The sequence below is a fragment of the Leptopilina heterotoma genome, unplaced genomic scaffold (assembly GCF_015476425.1).
Source record: "Leptopilina heterotoma isolate Lh14 unplaced genomic scaffold, ASM1547642v1 Lhet_90, whole genome shotgun sequence".
Taxonomy (NCBI): Eukaryota; Metazoa; Arthropoda; class Insecta; order Hymenoptera; family Figitidae; genus Leptopilina; species Leptopilina heterotoma.
The window spans coordinates 1,534,761-1,551,996 of record NW_025111194.1 but is presented as its reverse complement, the minus strand read 5'-3'; the positions used below and the strand labels follow the sequence as shown (position 1 = coordinate 1,551,996).

Sequence of the window (17,236 nt, the reverse complement as noted above, 5' to 3'; positions counted from 1 at the left end):
CGTTAAAAGTCGCATTATTCGAAAATAGTCGAAAAAATAATATCTTAGGCCTGGTAACTAAACATTTTTCTAACTTATATACGAAAACTGGCAATTTTTACAAGTTTTTCTTAAAGATAAGGGAAAAGGGGGAAGGGGGGAGAATATTTTTGATTTTAGGTGGTTTAGGGGATTTTAGTAATTTAAGGGGTTAAAAAAGGTTAAAATTTATGATTTTAGATGTTTTGGAGGATTTTAATAATTTAAGGGGTTAAAAAAGGTTCAAATTTATGATTTTAGGTGTTTTGGGGGATTTTATTAATTTAAGGGGTTCAAAACGGATAAAATTTATAAGTTTAGGTGTTTTGGAGGATTTTAATAATTTTAAAGATAAAAAAAGGGGGAAAGGGGAATAAAAGGCAATTAGGTATAAAAAAAGGGTAATTTAGAGTATATTTCGAAATATTTTTTATCCTAAGCGAGTCTTTTTTAATAAATAGATTCATTTACCAAAAAAGGCTCATTCCGAGACAATCTTTTTTTGGTAAATGAATCTATTTATTAAAAAAAGGCTCGTCTAGAATAAAAAAATAAAAATTATTAAAAAAATTCAATTTTTTGAGTTTATAGAGTAAAAAAAGGATCATCTCGAATAAAAAATTGAAAATGATTAAAAAACGAAAGAATTCAACTTTTTTAGATTATATAGAGAGAAGGAGAGAGATAGTGAGAGATGGTGAATGCATCTCCGCACACCGCATCGTTATTACTCGGTGCTGAGGTCAGTCTACGTGACCGACTTGATATTGCCAGCTACCACCATTCACCATAGTCAACTGCTGGGAACTCGCCACCAAAGCAATAATGCCTCACCGACACCCCGACTTTCTGGCGGCGAATCGGCGATGCCACCCTTTATTCACTCAAAACATCCCTCTATCTTTTCATACCAAGAAAATGAGACTCTTTAAGGATACGAGATAAAAAGCATAAAAACTGAGAGAGCGAGAGAAAGACGCTCTTCTTCCTGAGGAAGAGGTCGTCAGTATTTTTAATTAAATAATTGATGAGTTTCAAAGAAAATCCCATCATCGAGGAAAAGAGAAAAGAAAAAAGAAGCAAGGTCTCAACTCTTCTTCTCTCGATGCCAAAGTGTTTTCGCCTTTTTTTCCTTTTTTTTTTTAACTAAAGTGTGTGTGGAAAAAATAAAAAATATTTCAACTTTCCTAAAATTTTAATATTTATTATTTAACCAAAAAGGGAGAAAAAACTCAAAAAGGGTAAAAAGTTCCTTTTGGGTTCTCACCCCTTTTTTAGCTTCGAATACTAAAATACTCTCCTAACCTAAAAAAAAAAAAAATTATGGTTGAGTCGTATTTTTAAAACTATATTTTACGACTCACTTTTGTTGTCAACATATTTCAACCCCTTCACCATAAAGAGAGACTTTTGCGTTAAAGGTGTATTCACAATAATCAATTTCACTTTCTTAGTGATAAAAGTTAACAACGAATCGGCGCCGAATGTCAGAGGGAGGGGAGAGGGGGGAGACAATGTCGCGTAATTTTCAAAGACTGTTCCTGAATGCCGTGCGGCAATTCAATTGGCCTGAGGGTGCTCACTGCAGTTTAATTTAATTCTCACTATGGCGGCGTATACATATATATAAATGAAAACACGACCCTGTCCCGAAACCCCTTTCTCCGTCGTCAGCGAAATTCTTCCTTTCGTCCGAATTATATAAGGGCGTTATAGTGTGTTTGTTGGAAAAAAAAGTACTCGCACATGAAACTGTTTTTAGCCGAGCGGCGAATTTTAAATTATAAACAAAAATATTTAAATACTATAAATTAATTTACAATTTGTGCCTTAATTTTGTATAATTTATAATTTATACTTTAAAATACTCCAACTTGTTAAAATTATACTTTAAACTTTATAATACTTTAACTTATAAAATTTATACTTTAAACTTTATAATACTTTAACTTATAAAATTTATACTTTGAATAAAAGACGTTTCATTAAAGTGAAAAAAATCGACGCTTACAACGTTAGACACTAAACGCTTTAGGGACGTGATTTTCAGCCTCTCGGCGGCTGCGGAAAAGATTTTTATATCTCACATATTCGGAGAGAGAGTTTTTCTTTTGGAAAAATATAATTTTTTTTTTTTTTTGGTACTCACCGTACATCTTGCCCTCGTCTGAGAGGATAATTTTGCGTCGACCGCATGGCGGATATATGGTGAGAGCTTCCTGGAAGCTCTGCTCGATATCCGGTGACCATACTCCCTCCGCGTCCGCCGCCGACAGGTCCTTCTCATCCTAAAAATCCGTGAAAAAGCCGATTAGAAAAAAAAGAAAAGAAATTCAATAAAATAAGAATAGGATTTCTTCTTGTATTTTTTTTCTTATAAGAAAATTTATTGAAATTTAGCTAGAAATATAAATAAAATTACCATTTTAACATTTATTTGTTTTTATTTATTTATTTTAATTAATTAATTTATTTATTTTAATTTATTTATATTTATTTTAATTAATTTATTTTTATTAATTTTATTATTATATTTATTCGCTATTTTAATATTTTACTATTTTCTTTACCATAAAAATATAACACTCGCGGGGATTCGAACCCACGACCTGCGGACGACGAGGCTAACCTTCTAACCACTACGCTACGGGCGCTCACTATTTTATTATTATATTTTTGTGATAAATTATGATAATTAATATAAGAATTATAATAGAAAGAATAAAAATAGTGTAGTAGAAAGTTAACAAAAGGTTAAACAATATAATGAATATTATGTAAAAAATATTTTAATTTAAAAAATTTTTAATTTTAAAAATAAAAACCACAATAGAAATAACTACTTTTTAGCTCTCAGTGAATCGAAAAACGAAATCATACAGTGAAACCTGGAAGTTAATTAAATTAAGCAAAAGGAGAGAAAATTACATAATAAAAATGAATTCGTGGAAAATGAGAAAATCACTATTCCAATTTTGACGCCGATTTTCGATTCTCTTTGACTCTTTTTGGCACCTGGGAGATAAAGAGAGGTTTTTTTTTTTTGAACGTTTATTATAATACTCTGGCGTATACACATTTGACTTTTGCTCTCATCATCAACATTAAGCTGAACTATCGAGAAAAGGAGAAATTCGCTCAAATTCCACTTGTAGGTATATACATATATATAAAGAGAATATAGGAATCGAGCGCATGATTCTCGTTTCTAATACTACAAGGAGTCGAGAGAAATGGACGATTACACGGAACATTAGAGAACGGGAAGTACACACGATTCTCGAAAATCCAAGTCACGTTTCCGCCTTTTCGATTCGAATATTCCTTCTCTGCCCCCACACCCTTTAGAAAATGCGCGCTCTGTTACTGTTTTCTTCGCGAAGAGTTTAATTTTTTTATAATTTGAGCCAATAAAACTATTTATTAATTATTTATTTATCAATTAGTTATTTTTTTTTTTTTATTACTAGAAAATAGGTAAGTAACACCCAGTAAATAAATCAATAATAAATAAACAAGTAAATAAATTAGTAAATAAATAAGTAAATAAATAAGTAAATAAATAAGTAAAAAAATTAAAAAATTAATAAATAATAAAATAAAAAAACAAATAAATATATAAGAAAAAAATTAAATAAACAAATGAACAAATTAATAAATAAATGAGCAAATAAATAAATAAATAAATAAATACATAAATAAATAAAAATAAACAAATAAATAAGAAACTATTTAAGTAAACAAAGAAACATGTTAATAAATGAATAAATAATTAAATAAACAAATAAATAAAGAAAAAAATTAATAAATAAAGAAGAAAATAAATAAGTAAAGAAATGAGTAAACTAATAATTGTTGAGAATAAAATTTTTCCACTCACATCACTGATCTCCCCGACGTCCAGGTTTTTCGTATCCGAGCCGGAGCCGTTGGCGTCGGGCGGCGGCCCGGAACTCGCAGGGGTCCACGGCGAGGAAATGGTGTCGGCTGCAGCCACCGCACTGCCTGCAATTTTAAAATAATAAAAAAAATTTTTTTATTGCTTTATTCAAAAATAAAATATGTCCCATTTCTTTTTTTCCCTCTTTTTTCAATTAAATTCAATATTATTTGAAATATTTCTAAATTTAAAAATTCCCCTCTTCTGTCCTCTATTTTAATAGATTTTTAATCAAACAAAAAATAAAAAAAAAAGAAATTCAGAGAAAATTGAAAAAAACCGAAAGCGAAAAATATTTTATATTTTTTAATTAATTTTCCTCTCTATTCATAGGAAAATTGGCTGAAATGAAAATTGTGCTCAAAAAGACGAATGAGAAAAATATTTTTTCAATTTTCTCTTTTCAAATAACTTTCATGAAATTCGATAAATAAAAAAGAAAAATAATAAATATTGTAACTACAAACTAAATATTATGAAATTTTCCATTTTTATTGTTCGAAATATTTTACCTTCAATAAAAATAACTAGAAATAAAAGAAATTTTTCGAAAATTACAAACTGTAATAGAAAATAATTTTCCAAACACTGTTAAGCAACCGTTTCTTTTGTAAAGTATAATATTTACAAAATATTTTAAAATATTCAAATATTAAACAAAAAAATTGTTTATATACTTTTTTTGAACGGAGATAAAAAGCTAAAAATCCCTAAGAAAAAAACAGGGCTCGGGATTATTACATATTGTATTAGTTAAAGAGAAACGATTCGGAAAAGTTTGGCTGTCGTCATGTATGTGTATTGAAGTAAAAAAAAGAAGATAAGAATGAGGAAAAAAAGGAAAGAAGAAAGAAAAGAAAAATTTTCGCTATGAAAAATGGAGCGGGTGTGTTGCGGTGAGCAACAAGTGGTCTCTGATATCGCGTATCAGTGCACTGAACACTGGTAGTGGGAGAAAAGCGTAGGCGGTTACTCCGCCTCCTGGGGGTGGAGTGTGCATCGAATGCTTTTCACCCTCACTTTCAGCCTCCCCTTTCCACCATTCCTCATCATCACATCATCCTCTCAAAAAAAACAAATTCACAACCAATTGTATTGCACTTTACACTCAGCCTAATTTTATTCCACACTAAATATCTCATCAATTTATTTTCATTCAAAAAACAAAAAAAATTAACCCCCTTATTATCAAACTATAAGAAAATTTAATTTTTCATTAAAAAATTCTTACTTTATTAAGCACCTACACTTTTGTGAATTTTAGTCTTAAGTATTTAATAATAATAAAGAATTATAAAAAACGAGAAAAAAATTCAAAGAAAATAAGAATAAAATAAATAAAAGTGATAATTACACTCAACAACTTACTAAGAATTTAGCAAACAATTAAAAAAAAGTAAGATAGAAACAAGTTCCAAAGAAATACTATTTTCGAACTAAAAATAAATTTCTCAAATTTTTCTTTCCTTTTTTTTAAAGAACAAGAACACTTGGAATTCAAATAATTAGTGTACGAATAATTTATGGAAAATTAATGTGAAACTTGCGGTGATAGAGTTGTTGGGCGTTAAAAGAAGTGCGCGCAATTTATGGAGAAGCATGTCTCCTTCTCTCCTCTCTCTCTCTCTCTTTCTCGAAAGTTAGGGTGAATAAATTTAACTGTTTTGCGCGTTGTAGATTAAGAGAAAAGTAAAAGAGGTGATTCTCGGATGACAGTGATATAAAGTTGTGTTTTAGTGGCACGATAAGCGGAGACAATTAATTTCCAAGTAAATATAAAGTGTATATGACGGGCGCGCGTGACCGACTAGTTTTTAAACGTACAACGACAACAAAATTCGCGACACAAAACAATGTGTCATACAATTTATTATAACAGCTGCGAAAAACAAATTGAAAACTTAGAAAAGTGGAAAAATCGTTTCTTTTCAATAGAAAAATTTAAAAAAAAGAAAATTTAAAAAAGATCTTTCAAAACTGTTGAGTTTAAAATAACCACTTTTTTGGCGATTTTTACAGTTATTCTACAGATATCAAATTGAGACAAAAAAGAAAAAAAATCCCAAAAGGCCATCAAAATTAGACAAATATTATTCTATTTAATTTTTTAGACTTTCAATCGTTAATTTCCTAATTTTGTAAAGTTAAGAAAAATTTCTTTTGGAGTAGAAGGAAAATAATTAAAAATTAAAACAAAAATTAATAAAATAATTAAAATTACTTAATTACTTTAAGTAAAAAAACTTGAATTTAAATTCAAATTTGTGTAATTGAATTTAAGTGCAATACTTAAAATGGGTTGTTTTGTAATTTTCCAAACACTTTATTAAGCATACATTTTTTTCGAAGTCGAGGCTTAAATTGAATGTAAAAAATTCAAATTCGTGTGACTGAATTTAAGTGCGCAATACTTAAAGACAACTGGGGTGTTTTGTAATTTTCCAAACACTTTATTAAGCACCAATTTTTTTTTGAATTACAGGCTTAAATAGGACTTATTTAGTTTCGCACGAAGTGGGGAATGTTTTAACGACGCATGAGGTACTTAACTGCCGGAAGAGTCAGTGCGCAAGTGCCGCCAGTAGTGGGAGTAATGCGAGCGTGTGAGAAGTCACGGTTCTTCTCTCTCTCTCTCATTGCCCCCACTACTTCCCGCGCTTGCGCTCTACTATTTTCCATAAAACTTTTAACTTAACATTCTCAGCGTCCTAACTACCACTACCACTTAAAAATATTATTTTAAACCACAAATACTCCCTAAATGGAACTTTTTCCCACTTTCAATCAAAATGAAACACAAAAAAACATTTTCAACTTAAACCAATTCGAGAGTAAAAACTAATTCTCACCTTCACGAACTTCTTCCTCTTGAAAATATTAGAATTAATTATTACTTTGAAAATTGTAACAGACTTTCGAAGTAAATTGTCAACGAAATAAATTGTTTCACTCTTTTTTTCAAGAGGGGTGAGAGGGTGGGAGGGAAAGATAGGAATGGAAGAGGTGGTGGGTGGGCAAGTTTAGATCTAAACACACACTATATATATACACCGTGACGAAATTCCTTCTCCCAAAGATCCTGGCGGACATTCTCCTCGCTTTTGGAAAATCGATACATGGCTAGGTCTTCGGAAGGTGAATGTGTGTGACGTCATGAATAACGAAGTCGAGGACGTTGCTCACGTATATAACATACCCTCTTGGAGAGATAGCAGAAGCGGCAGCATCAGGCAGCCAGCAGCCATGGTGTGTGCCCATGGTTAGACGTCCTTGCGGTCTTGCCCAGCATTCCGAAACGCCCCTTTCCACCCTATCACTGCTCGGCCCCGACCATTCCATATCCTTCATCCGCACATTTCCAACTTCCCCTCCTCACTTCTCAACCCCCATAATGTTGTGTGTCCCTCTTCTCTGTCTCTCTCTCTCTCTCTCCTTCCCTCACTCCTTTCCCCCAAATCCTACGCTCCTGGTACCATTTGGGAACCCCCCTCCCATCCCCCTCTTTAGTGTAGTGACCACAAGCGAATGCAACCATGCGTCATCCGCCATGATCTGTGCTTCCTGCTGCTGTTCGCAATGTAGAGAGAGGAGAACAAGAGGATTGCCAGCAACATGCATGCATGGTCACGTATATGCCCCGAGAGCAGGGCACACGTGCGAGTACCAAATCACCAAGGATCACTCGTCACTTTCCCCCTCTCCATTTCCCACCGATCTCAACAAAAGCGTTAAACAATTTTATGTCCAGGGTAATGAGGGCACGTCGACGCAAACATCGTCTCCATTAAGCTCATCCACACTCGTTCTCAATTACTTATTGAATTACTCCCTCTCAATGCTTTCGCTCTCTCTCTCTCAACCCAAAGGTAAACAAGACTTTTATTTCCGCACACAGATCATAATTAGAGGTGTGCAAAAAGGTCGAATAGCATGGTCGAGCTCGAGCCGGGCTCGAGTTTTAGTTACTCAAAAATATTTGAGTGCTCGAAAAATTCAAGTGCTCAAAATTATTTATTCTAATCATAATATTTGAGGCGCAATTTTATTACACTTGTATTATAGACCCCGAACGATTAGGGGAATCTCCACCCTAATGTTCCTTAATTAAAAAGAAAGATTGAGTACCGATTTTACCAATACCAATTAAAGTTAATCAATGATAGAATCCTTAACCGATCACTCATGAGCGGTTAAACTAACTTTAATCATTGATTAGCCTTTAATCGGAGTTTGTGAAATTGGCCCTTAATATTACAAAAAAAATTAAACATTACAATTAAATAAAAATTAAATTTAATTAATTAAACATTAGCAATAAATCTGTGAAAGAAATATTTACAATATTCGGATCGAGTAGATAATTCGTGTACAGAAAGAAGGGAGTAGAGCGCAAGCGCCGAAAGGAGTGGGGGCAATGAGAGCGATAGAGAAAGACGGGAACTTCTCTCTCGCTCTCATTGCCCCCACTATTTTCGGCGCTTGCGCACCAATTCTTCCGTTAGTTACCTGCTTCCCGCAACGTTACAAACATGCCATCATAGTAAGTGCAAAGTGTCCCTAACATTAAACCCCTAAACTATCAAGAAGAAAATATGTGCTTAATAAAGTGTTTGGAAAATTAATAACTAGAAAAACGTTATAAAGAAAAAAAATAGTAAAACACCAAAAGTAGAAGGTAAATGCAAAGTGTGCAAACCCCTAAACTATCAAGAATAAAATAGGTTCTTAAGGTTATGTTTTGCATTGGTCACGTGCCCCATATACTTTACTATAGAAAAACGTCACACTGAATAACATGACCTTAATTAAGTGTTTGTAAAATAAATAAAAAAAACGTTATAAAGAAAAAAGGTAGTAAAACAGTTAGAAAAGTTCCCAAGTAGAAAAGTTTACTCTACAATAATAAAAAGATTCCAAGAAAAAGGACCGTATAATTTTCATCGATATACCAATTGCTAAAACGAAATGTGGTTTTCTGATTTATTTTTCCCGCCCCATTTCTTTTGATGCAATTTGCAGTCCAGTGGTAATATTATACATATATAACAAAATCGAAACGACCACTTTGCCAAATGACAAACCAGATTAAACCGTATACTGTTCACTATCCCACATCAAAGCATTTATGGTTTCGGAGAATTGAGTTTACCCAGCTGCTGGTTTAGCGAAAGATTTGCGTGCAGATTATGCGTATTAATCCACCATGTCGCCTCCCATCCGCAAACTAATCGATTCTGCATTTGTTACCTTATACATATATATGTCTATATCGTAGAGTGAAAATCTATGTATATAACGCATGTAGAGTGCCGATAGAATAGTCGTGTATATATGTATACAAATTTCCATTAAAACGTTTCCCATTTATTTTAACCTCTTATCATGAGACACCGATCGTAAATTTCTTATCAAAAACAAACCCTGGTCAACAACAAGGATGACGACGACAATGTTGACGACAACGACAATCATATATGGATGAAAATGTAGTAACTAATTTTATGCCTGTTGACATTAACACCTCTCTGTTCTTTAGCTGCTCAATTAAATAGTTTAACGTGTTTACTCTACTTTTAAAATAAAAAAAGAAAAATAGAGTGAAAAATTTTCTTTGAGGTGAAAAAAAAATTAAAATCAATGTCCTTTTGCTTGATAGTTGTTAACCCTAAAATTTGGGTCTTAAAATCTGTGGGGCCCATAGATTTTAGGACCCAAATTTTAGGGTTAACAACTATCAAGCCTAAACCCTAAAATTTGGGTCCTAAAATCAGTAGGCCCCAGATATAACCCAAATTTTATGGTTAAAGTATATGAGGCAAAAGGACATTGATATTCATAGAAAAAAATAGTCTGAGCCAATATAAAGATGAACTGTTAATTATAGTATTTTGTTTCGAGTGTGTATTATCAATTGCCACACACTTGGCAATGTTGAACAATTAAAAAGCAGATTTTTCCCTTTAATTTCGGTTGTCGTCGTCGTCGTCCCCGTGGGGAATAATGGGGGGATGGAGATGAATATAGTGGTGGACGGTCACGGTGCTACAGTATATAACAAGGGTGGAACATGTGGAGTGGGGGAAGTAAACCATCTATTCGACCCAGGGGTGCAGTAACGGCTCTGTAGTACATACTAGGTAAGCTGTAAATTTGGCATATAACGATTTGGGGGAATGTCGCTCTCGTTTCCGAGATCTCCCGGTAGGCCATAGCTGCGGGCTCTATTATTGGGGCTCAACGGATGTCTATCCCCCCTCTCTACTGTCTATCCCCTACCCCTTACTCTTCTTTTTTCCCTACCACTTACTTTTCTTTTTTGCAACTCTCTTTTCTCTTTTGTTTACTTTTTCGCCTCATTGTGTATTGTTTCTTTTTTCTCTTCTCTTAATCCTCTTCCCTCATTCTCTCCCTCTTTTTTTCTACTATTTAACCTCTTTACTCATTCTTTTTCTCCTCTGAAGAGGGTACTCTTCCCTTATTTTCTCTCTTTCTCTTCTCCATACCCTTCTTTCACTCTCTTTTTATACATCTCTTTACCCTCTTTCTTTATTCTCTCTCTTCATTTTTCTTCTCTCATTTTCTCTTCTCCACCCTTTTCTCTCTTCTTTTACAGTTCTTGTCACCTGCTTCCTTTATTCTCTCTTTTATATTTTCTTCCGTTTACCCTCTTCGCTTCTTCTCTCTTTTTTCTTTTCTTTATCCTCTTTCCTCATTCTATCTCTCTTTTCTTTACCCTCTTTCCTTATTTTCTTTCTCTTCTCTCCACTCCACTGAAAGAAAGAGTTAGGAAGCAAAAAAAGAAGAGAGAGAGAAAGGAGAGGAAGGGAGAAAGAGGTAGGAAGCAAAATAAAGAGAGAGAAATGGGAAGGGGATAAAAAGCAAAAAATGGAAAGATTAAGGAGGGGAAAGGAGAAGAGAAATAAGAGGAGAAAAAGGTGAAGGAAGAGAGAGAAAGTAAAAGAAAGAGAATTAAGAAGAGATGTAGGAAGGTATAAGGAGAGAGAAGAAGGGAAGAGAGAGTAAAAAAGGAAGAGAAAGGGAAGAAAGAAAGAGAAGGCAGGTAGAGAGAGAAAAAAGAAAAAGAAGGGAGGAGCGAAAGAAAGAGAGAGAGAGAGAGAGAGAGAAGGGAAAAAATAAGAAAAGAAAGGGGGAAAAGAGGAAGAGAAATAAGAAGAGAAAGAGGGAGAGAAGAAAGATAGGAAGCAAAAGAAGAGAAAAGAGAGAGACGAGAGGGAGGGGGGAAGCCTGGCTATTCTACTTGGGGATGGGGTGGCTTGTAGGAGAAGCATTCATAGTAGGGACTAGAGGATGGCTTCGGTGGAATGCGTCCCGTTTAATATCGCGGAACATTATATATCGTCCCTCTTGTCCCTACCCTCCTCTCTCTCTCCCTCCCACCCCACTCAACCCCATTTGATCTCATACTACCTTGATTCCTCGTTCCACACACTGTTTGCCTCCATACCCTCCTATTCTCATACTACACACGACACACACAACGATTTATACACACACATATGCATTGCAACTATGCCAGTGTTAAAAACTTAGTCTAGCGCCAAGAAAGTGAGAGAAAAAAAGGAGGAGAGAAAATAAGAGTTGAAAAGTACATGAAAACAAGTGTATGGTAATTTTTCCCATACTTTAAAACTGATATCTGAACCAATTTCTCTGGTATTTTTTCAGATACTTTTTACTAAATACTTTTAGAGTTAATATGGTATTAGATTTATAGTCAACTTCACTAATTTTGAGTGCATTTTACTTTCAAAGTATAGTTACCAAGTTAATCAGTAATTAATTGTAGTTAGTAGTTAGGGGCCTTCTAAACTACGTAACGCTTTTTTTTAAAAATGTTATCCCCCCTTCTCCCTGTAACCGTTGCGTATTTTTGCTTCTTTGTAGAGGCCCGTTATAGTTAATATTTACTATTTAAGGGTCCGCTCAAAAATAACTATCGCTTCTAGTAGGGAGATCAGAGGAAATGGTCACTATACAGTAAAGTAACTTTTACTATACTTATAATAGTAAAAGTTACTTTACTCCTTTCTTCCTTGTAAAAATATTATAAGTATTAAAAAATGTCAGCATTGGTATTCACATTTTTGTAATTATAAAAATACTTGTAATTCTCCCACAAAGTATTCTCTAAAGGGGGGGGGGGGGAAATATTTCCAACCGCATATTAAACTCAAAGTCATTAAAAATAAGTAAATCTAAATAAATAAGTAAATAAAAAAAATAAAATAAGGAAATATAATTAAACGAAACAAGGTATTTTATATATATATTAATCGTCTATATAAGAAATTTTAAAACGGCAAAAGAGACTAAGGCTAACTTCCCTCCTCCCAAAAGAAAGGGGGGAGGAAATAAATTTTAAAGATAATGAAATTTGAAACTTTAATTAATGGCAAATTAAATATAGTTTAGGTGGTAGTTTGAGGATAGTCGACATTTGCACTTTGATCTTTATACTTCTCTCTCTCTCTCTCTTACATTCTCTTTCTCAGGAAGGTAATATCGCTGAGTCGCTTCGAGCCGTTAAAGAAAAGGAGTCACGGGAAAGTGAGCACAACGACGACGACGACTACGACGACGATGGCGATGATGATGACGAGGTGCGGCGCCAGTGGTGGTGGTGTTTCTCTCGCGAAGTCGTCTAATTAAAATTAACCCCATTTTCTCGCACACGGTATTTCGGCGTAAAATTAATAATAGGAGAAGAACAGAGTTAGTTAAGTATAAAAAAAGTATATGTATATGCGTGTGTATTGTCTTTTCTTTTATTTCCTGCTAGTTTAACGCAATTCTCACGTTTCTTGTGCTTTATTGTGTGTTTAAAAAGTTCAAAGCGAAAGGAAATTAAACTACAATTTGTCAAAATAAATATAAAGATTGAAACTACAATTGCCAGTAGTTAGAATTACAAATAAACTGATACTATACATTTGACTTAAACTACAATTGACTTAATTACCATTTGGCCTAAGCTACAATTGCCCTAATTACCGTTTAACATAAATTACAATTGATTTTATTGGCTATTCGCTTAATTACCAATTTACATAAACTACAATTGACCTAATTAACAAGTGCCCTAAACTACACTTGGTCTAATTAACATGTGACATAAACTACAATAGGCCTCATCACTAATTTGTATAAACTACAATTGACCTAACTAATATGTGACCGAAACTACAATTGACTTAGTTAGCATATGGCTTAAACTACAATTGACCCGTTTAACATTTAATCTGAATTACAACTGTTACAATTACCGTTTTATCTAAACTACAATTGACCTAATTATCATTTGACCGTAACTACCTTAAAGAGACCTAATTAACATTTGACCTAATCTCCAATTTGTTAAAATTTAAACCTGGTTAAAACTACAATTAGTTGAAGCTACATTCAGTTGATAACTATAATTAGTTAAAATTTTCCAAACACTTTATTAAGCACCCATTTTTTTCGTATTTGGGGCTTCAATTGAATGCACAAAACAAATGGGTTATTTTGTAATTTTCCAAACACTTTATTAAGCATACATTTTTTTTCGAATTAAGGGCTTAAATAGGACTTTTCAGCTTCACACAGTTATATTTACTACACTCAGTTGATAACTATAATTAGTTAAAAATTACAATTTATTAGAAACAAATAATTTAATTTGTTAGATAAATAATTGAACACAAAAACTAATTATTAATTAGTGACGGGGAAAAACAAACAAGAATCACGACAATTATATTATATATAGTACGTTCTTTGAGAAGGGGACGTGGAGCCATTTCCGCCAGCTTCATGTCACTGTATAATGACTCGCGGCTTTTGCTGCTGTCAGGGGTCAATCAGTTGCGAGAGAAGAAGAAAGAAGACGAAGAAGAAAAAGAAAATGATGATGAAGACGGTATATCCGATTAAAAGTAATTGAGATGGGAAACTCGTGTCCTTCAGTTTTACCAACAGCCAGTAATTTAAACGACATGAATAATTTCGCGTCAATTATTTCTGAAACGAATTAAGAAATAATCCCTTCCTCTCATCAATTTCAGTTAAATTGCAATAAGTGTTTTCTATATTTTGACGCAGGACTTTTTTTTTAATATTTATTAAACTTTAATCGAATAGAAAACTCCCATTCTTTTTGGTTCGTACATCCAAAAAACGGAATTTTAACTATTTTCAATTATTCTACCTTTAGGTTAAAAATAATTTGATTTACATACTATAAATGGAAATTAATTTTTTCCTTGGAAAAGAAACGTAGCTTATTAAACACATTATCCTCCATTTAATATCAACAATATTCACCGTCAATTAACATTTGAAACTAGATCAATGAAATGAATACAAAATAAAAAGAGTTTCTCTTTTGAATCTTTTCCTCTTTCCGGCAATTAAAAGCAAACTACCGCACCGCGCGACTATATGATGGGGGTTAGAATATAAAAAGGAAAATAAAAAAAAAATCACACACACAAAAGCAAGTGTTTTCTCTGAAAGGCCACGCTTTTACTTTTCTGAAACGAAAAAGCGCGCGCGAGCGCTTATATTTGACGGAAAGTCATTTATATATAGTAGTAGAAGCCATTTATTCCGGATTCATTAAATACTTTTTTTCTTGAAAAGAAAAGAGAGCATTTTAAAGAAGCGAATAAGTTTTTTTTTTTTTTGAATATAGTATTTTTTTATTTAAACCTCGACGCAAAAGGATGTGAAAAGACCGGGATTATGTCGAGTTCTTTTTTTGTATGTATGTATATATACAATACAGGGTAATATTAATCATCGCCAGTGTATGATAGCTCGCTAATTGAAGATGTTTTACGTGAAGGGGGCACTGAATTTACATTTTGGATGCACCAACAGAGCTATTGGGAAGCAGTAGGTTGGTATAATTAAAGCAGAGTCTGAAAAGGAATATTAAATACGAGAATCGCACTCGGTGACCTTAATGAGCTTTGGCTTTTTCTCCCCCCACCCCACCCCTTACCATTACCACTCTCATCACTCTTTTCTTTTTTTTTATTTTCTTTCTCTTTTTTTCTCATTCGCTTTTTAGTATATGTCTGTATTACTATATAAATAGCGATTTGCTTCAAACATAACCTCAAAAAATTAAGATTTACGAACTGTGATTTTTTCAAGTTTATATCAAACATAACCACGAAAAATTAAGATTTACGAACAGTTTTTCTAAGAATATCAAATTAAGACAAAAAACGTATTTTTTTTTGTCTCAATTTGATATTTTTGGAAAAACTGTTTGTAAATCTTGATATCTTTAGAAAAATTTTATTAATAAAATTAATTGAAATTTGGCAATCAGTTTTATTATTTATGAAAATAATTGAATTCGAAAAAAGAATTTTATTATTTACGAAAATAATTGAATTTTTGGAAGTTAATTAATTTTATAATTTTACAGTAAAATTTAAATCGATTTTGCTTAAGTTAGCAAAGAATTATAACTAAAAAGGTGCGTTAAATTGACGGCTTGAATAGTGAGACGCAGAGCGCAAGCGCGGGAAGTAGTGGGGGCAATGAGAGCGAGAGAGAAGAACCGCGACTTCTCACTCACTCCTATTGCCCCCCACTCTCACCGGCGCGTCCGCTCAGTGTCCAGATTTATTACTCTCTACTTAAATCTTCTCAAAAACTTTTCAAAAAAATTAAAAATCAAATTTCTTTTTTAAAAAATTGGGTTTTTTTACTCACGATATAGGTAAAGAAAGGTAATTCAATTTTTTTCGCTCTTTTAAACCTGAAATTAAAACTAGTATTCGAAAAATAAAATTCAATCAGTAAATAACCTCATTGAGGAGTCGAAACGAAATGTTAAAAAAAGAGGTGAAAAGTTGGCTTTTTTCGAAAACGTACAATTTAATGAAAAATTTAATCTCTGAATAGTTCCTGTTTTCTTCAATAGGTCGTTACTTACATGAAAAGTAAATGTAATAATAAAAAGAGAGAAAAAAAAATTCCTCGTGAAAGGCGTAAAATTTTACACTGAATAGGACAAAAGTTCCACTCTCTTTTTTTTTATTTTTTTATATTGTCGAAAGAAAAGAAGATCTCGCGTTTAGCGAAGCACATGATCGGAGTTTTGAGTGATCCAACCTTTTCAATTTCAGGAAAGGGACGAGACGACGTCGACGCATAAAGCAAAAAAAAAAAAAAAAAATTGTCACTGAATGTGAATTTTCATGCGGAAAGGAAAAAAGGAAAACGAAAGGAGAAGAGGAAGGAAGGAAGGGTTAATTTTACGAGGTTGAACACATACAGTGCATGCATTCACGATCTATTCAATTAATCTGTCTCTCTCTCTCTCTCTTTCTTTCTATTTTTTAATTTTTTTGCCTCGCGTCATTCTGAACATCCTCGCTAACATATAGTGTATACATATACATATGTTTGGTGTACATAATACCGGAGAGTCAATTTTTATTTTTCCGCTCTTCGACCACTTCAGAGAGAGAGAAAGAAAGAGAGAAAGAGTTTCCGTGAAGGCAAAATGAAGGGAGGTGGAAAGAAATGATGAGAGTGGATAAATAAAGCATTGCTTCGAAATGGAGTTTGAAATTGTAATTATCTATCATCTCTCTTTCTCGAGTGCTCCTGCTGGCACGCGTCGACTCTCCGGGAGCCATTAAAAGCTCACTTTCAACTTCCGGTGACATTTATATATAATATAAGCTCGCACCGGAATCGTTATTCATATTTTCTATTTATATTCGGCTAAATAATTAAATTTCCAAAAAAAAAACCACTTGAAAAACTTCGGAAAAAATACTAAAAAAAAAGAAGAAAATTTAGCATTGAAAAAATGACACTAAAAAGGCACTTTTCCGCTAAAGGGGAAATTAATCAATAAAAGGGAACTATTCCCTAAAGGAAAAATAACAAAAAAATGTTAATTTTTAGCTAATGAGGAATTTGGGAAAAAAATGAAATATTCGGCCGAAGAAAAATTTAGCTAAAAATTTTCGCAAATTAGTAAAAATATTGAAAGTTTTGGCTAAAAGGGAAATTATCAAAGGACGAAATTTTTCGCCACGGAGAAAAATATAAGAAGAAGAAAATTTAGGCAAAAATTTCCACTTGAGAGAAAATTAGTAAAAATTATAAATTTTATGAATAAAATTTATAAAATTTATAAATGTTCTGAACAAAATTTATAAATTTTATATAATTAAAACTTACAAATAAAAAAAAAATCGAAAGAAAAGATTGAAAATTATGATAATTAACATATGTGAAGAAAAG

The 17,236-nt window shown here is 32.7% G+C and overlaps 1 protein-coding gene across 6 annotated transcripts in view; it reads right to left on the bottom strand.

The window, feature by feature from the left end:
* LOC122511834 (protein scalloped) overlaps positions 1 to 17,236 on the bottom strand; it is a 194,332-nt gene that overhangs the window by 39,126 nt on the left and 137,970 nt on the right. For all 6 annotated transcript variants that reach the window (XM_043627339.1, XM_043627344.1, XM_043627340.1 and 3 more), the window contains 2 exons: positions 3,899 to 4,023; positions 2,168 to 2,306 (listed from right to left, as the gene is read on the bottom strand). In XM_043627339.1, coding sequence (XP_043483274.1) covers positions 2,168 to 2,306; positions 3,899 to 4,023 — 264 coding nt within the window. The remainder of the gene's footprint in view (positions 1 to 2,167; positions 2,307 to 3,898; positions 4,024 to 17,236) is intronic.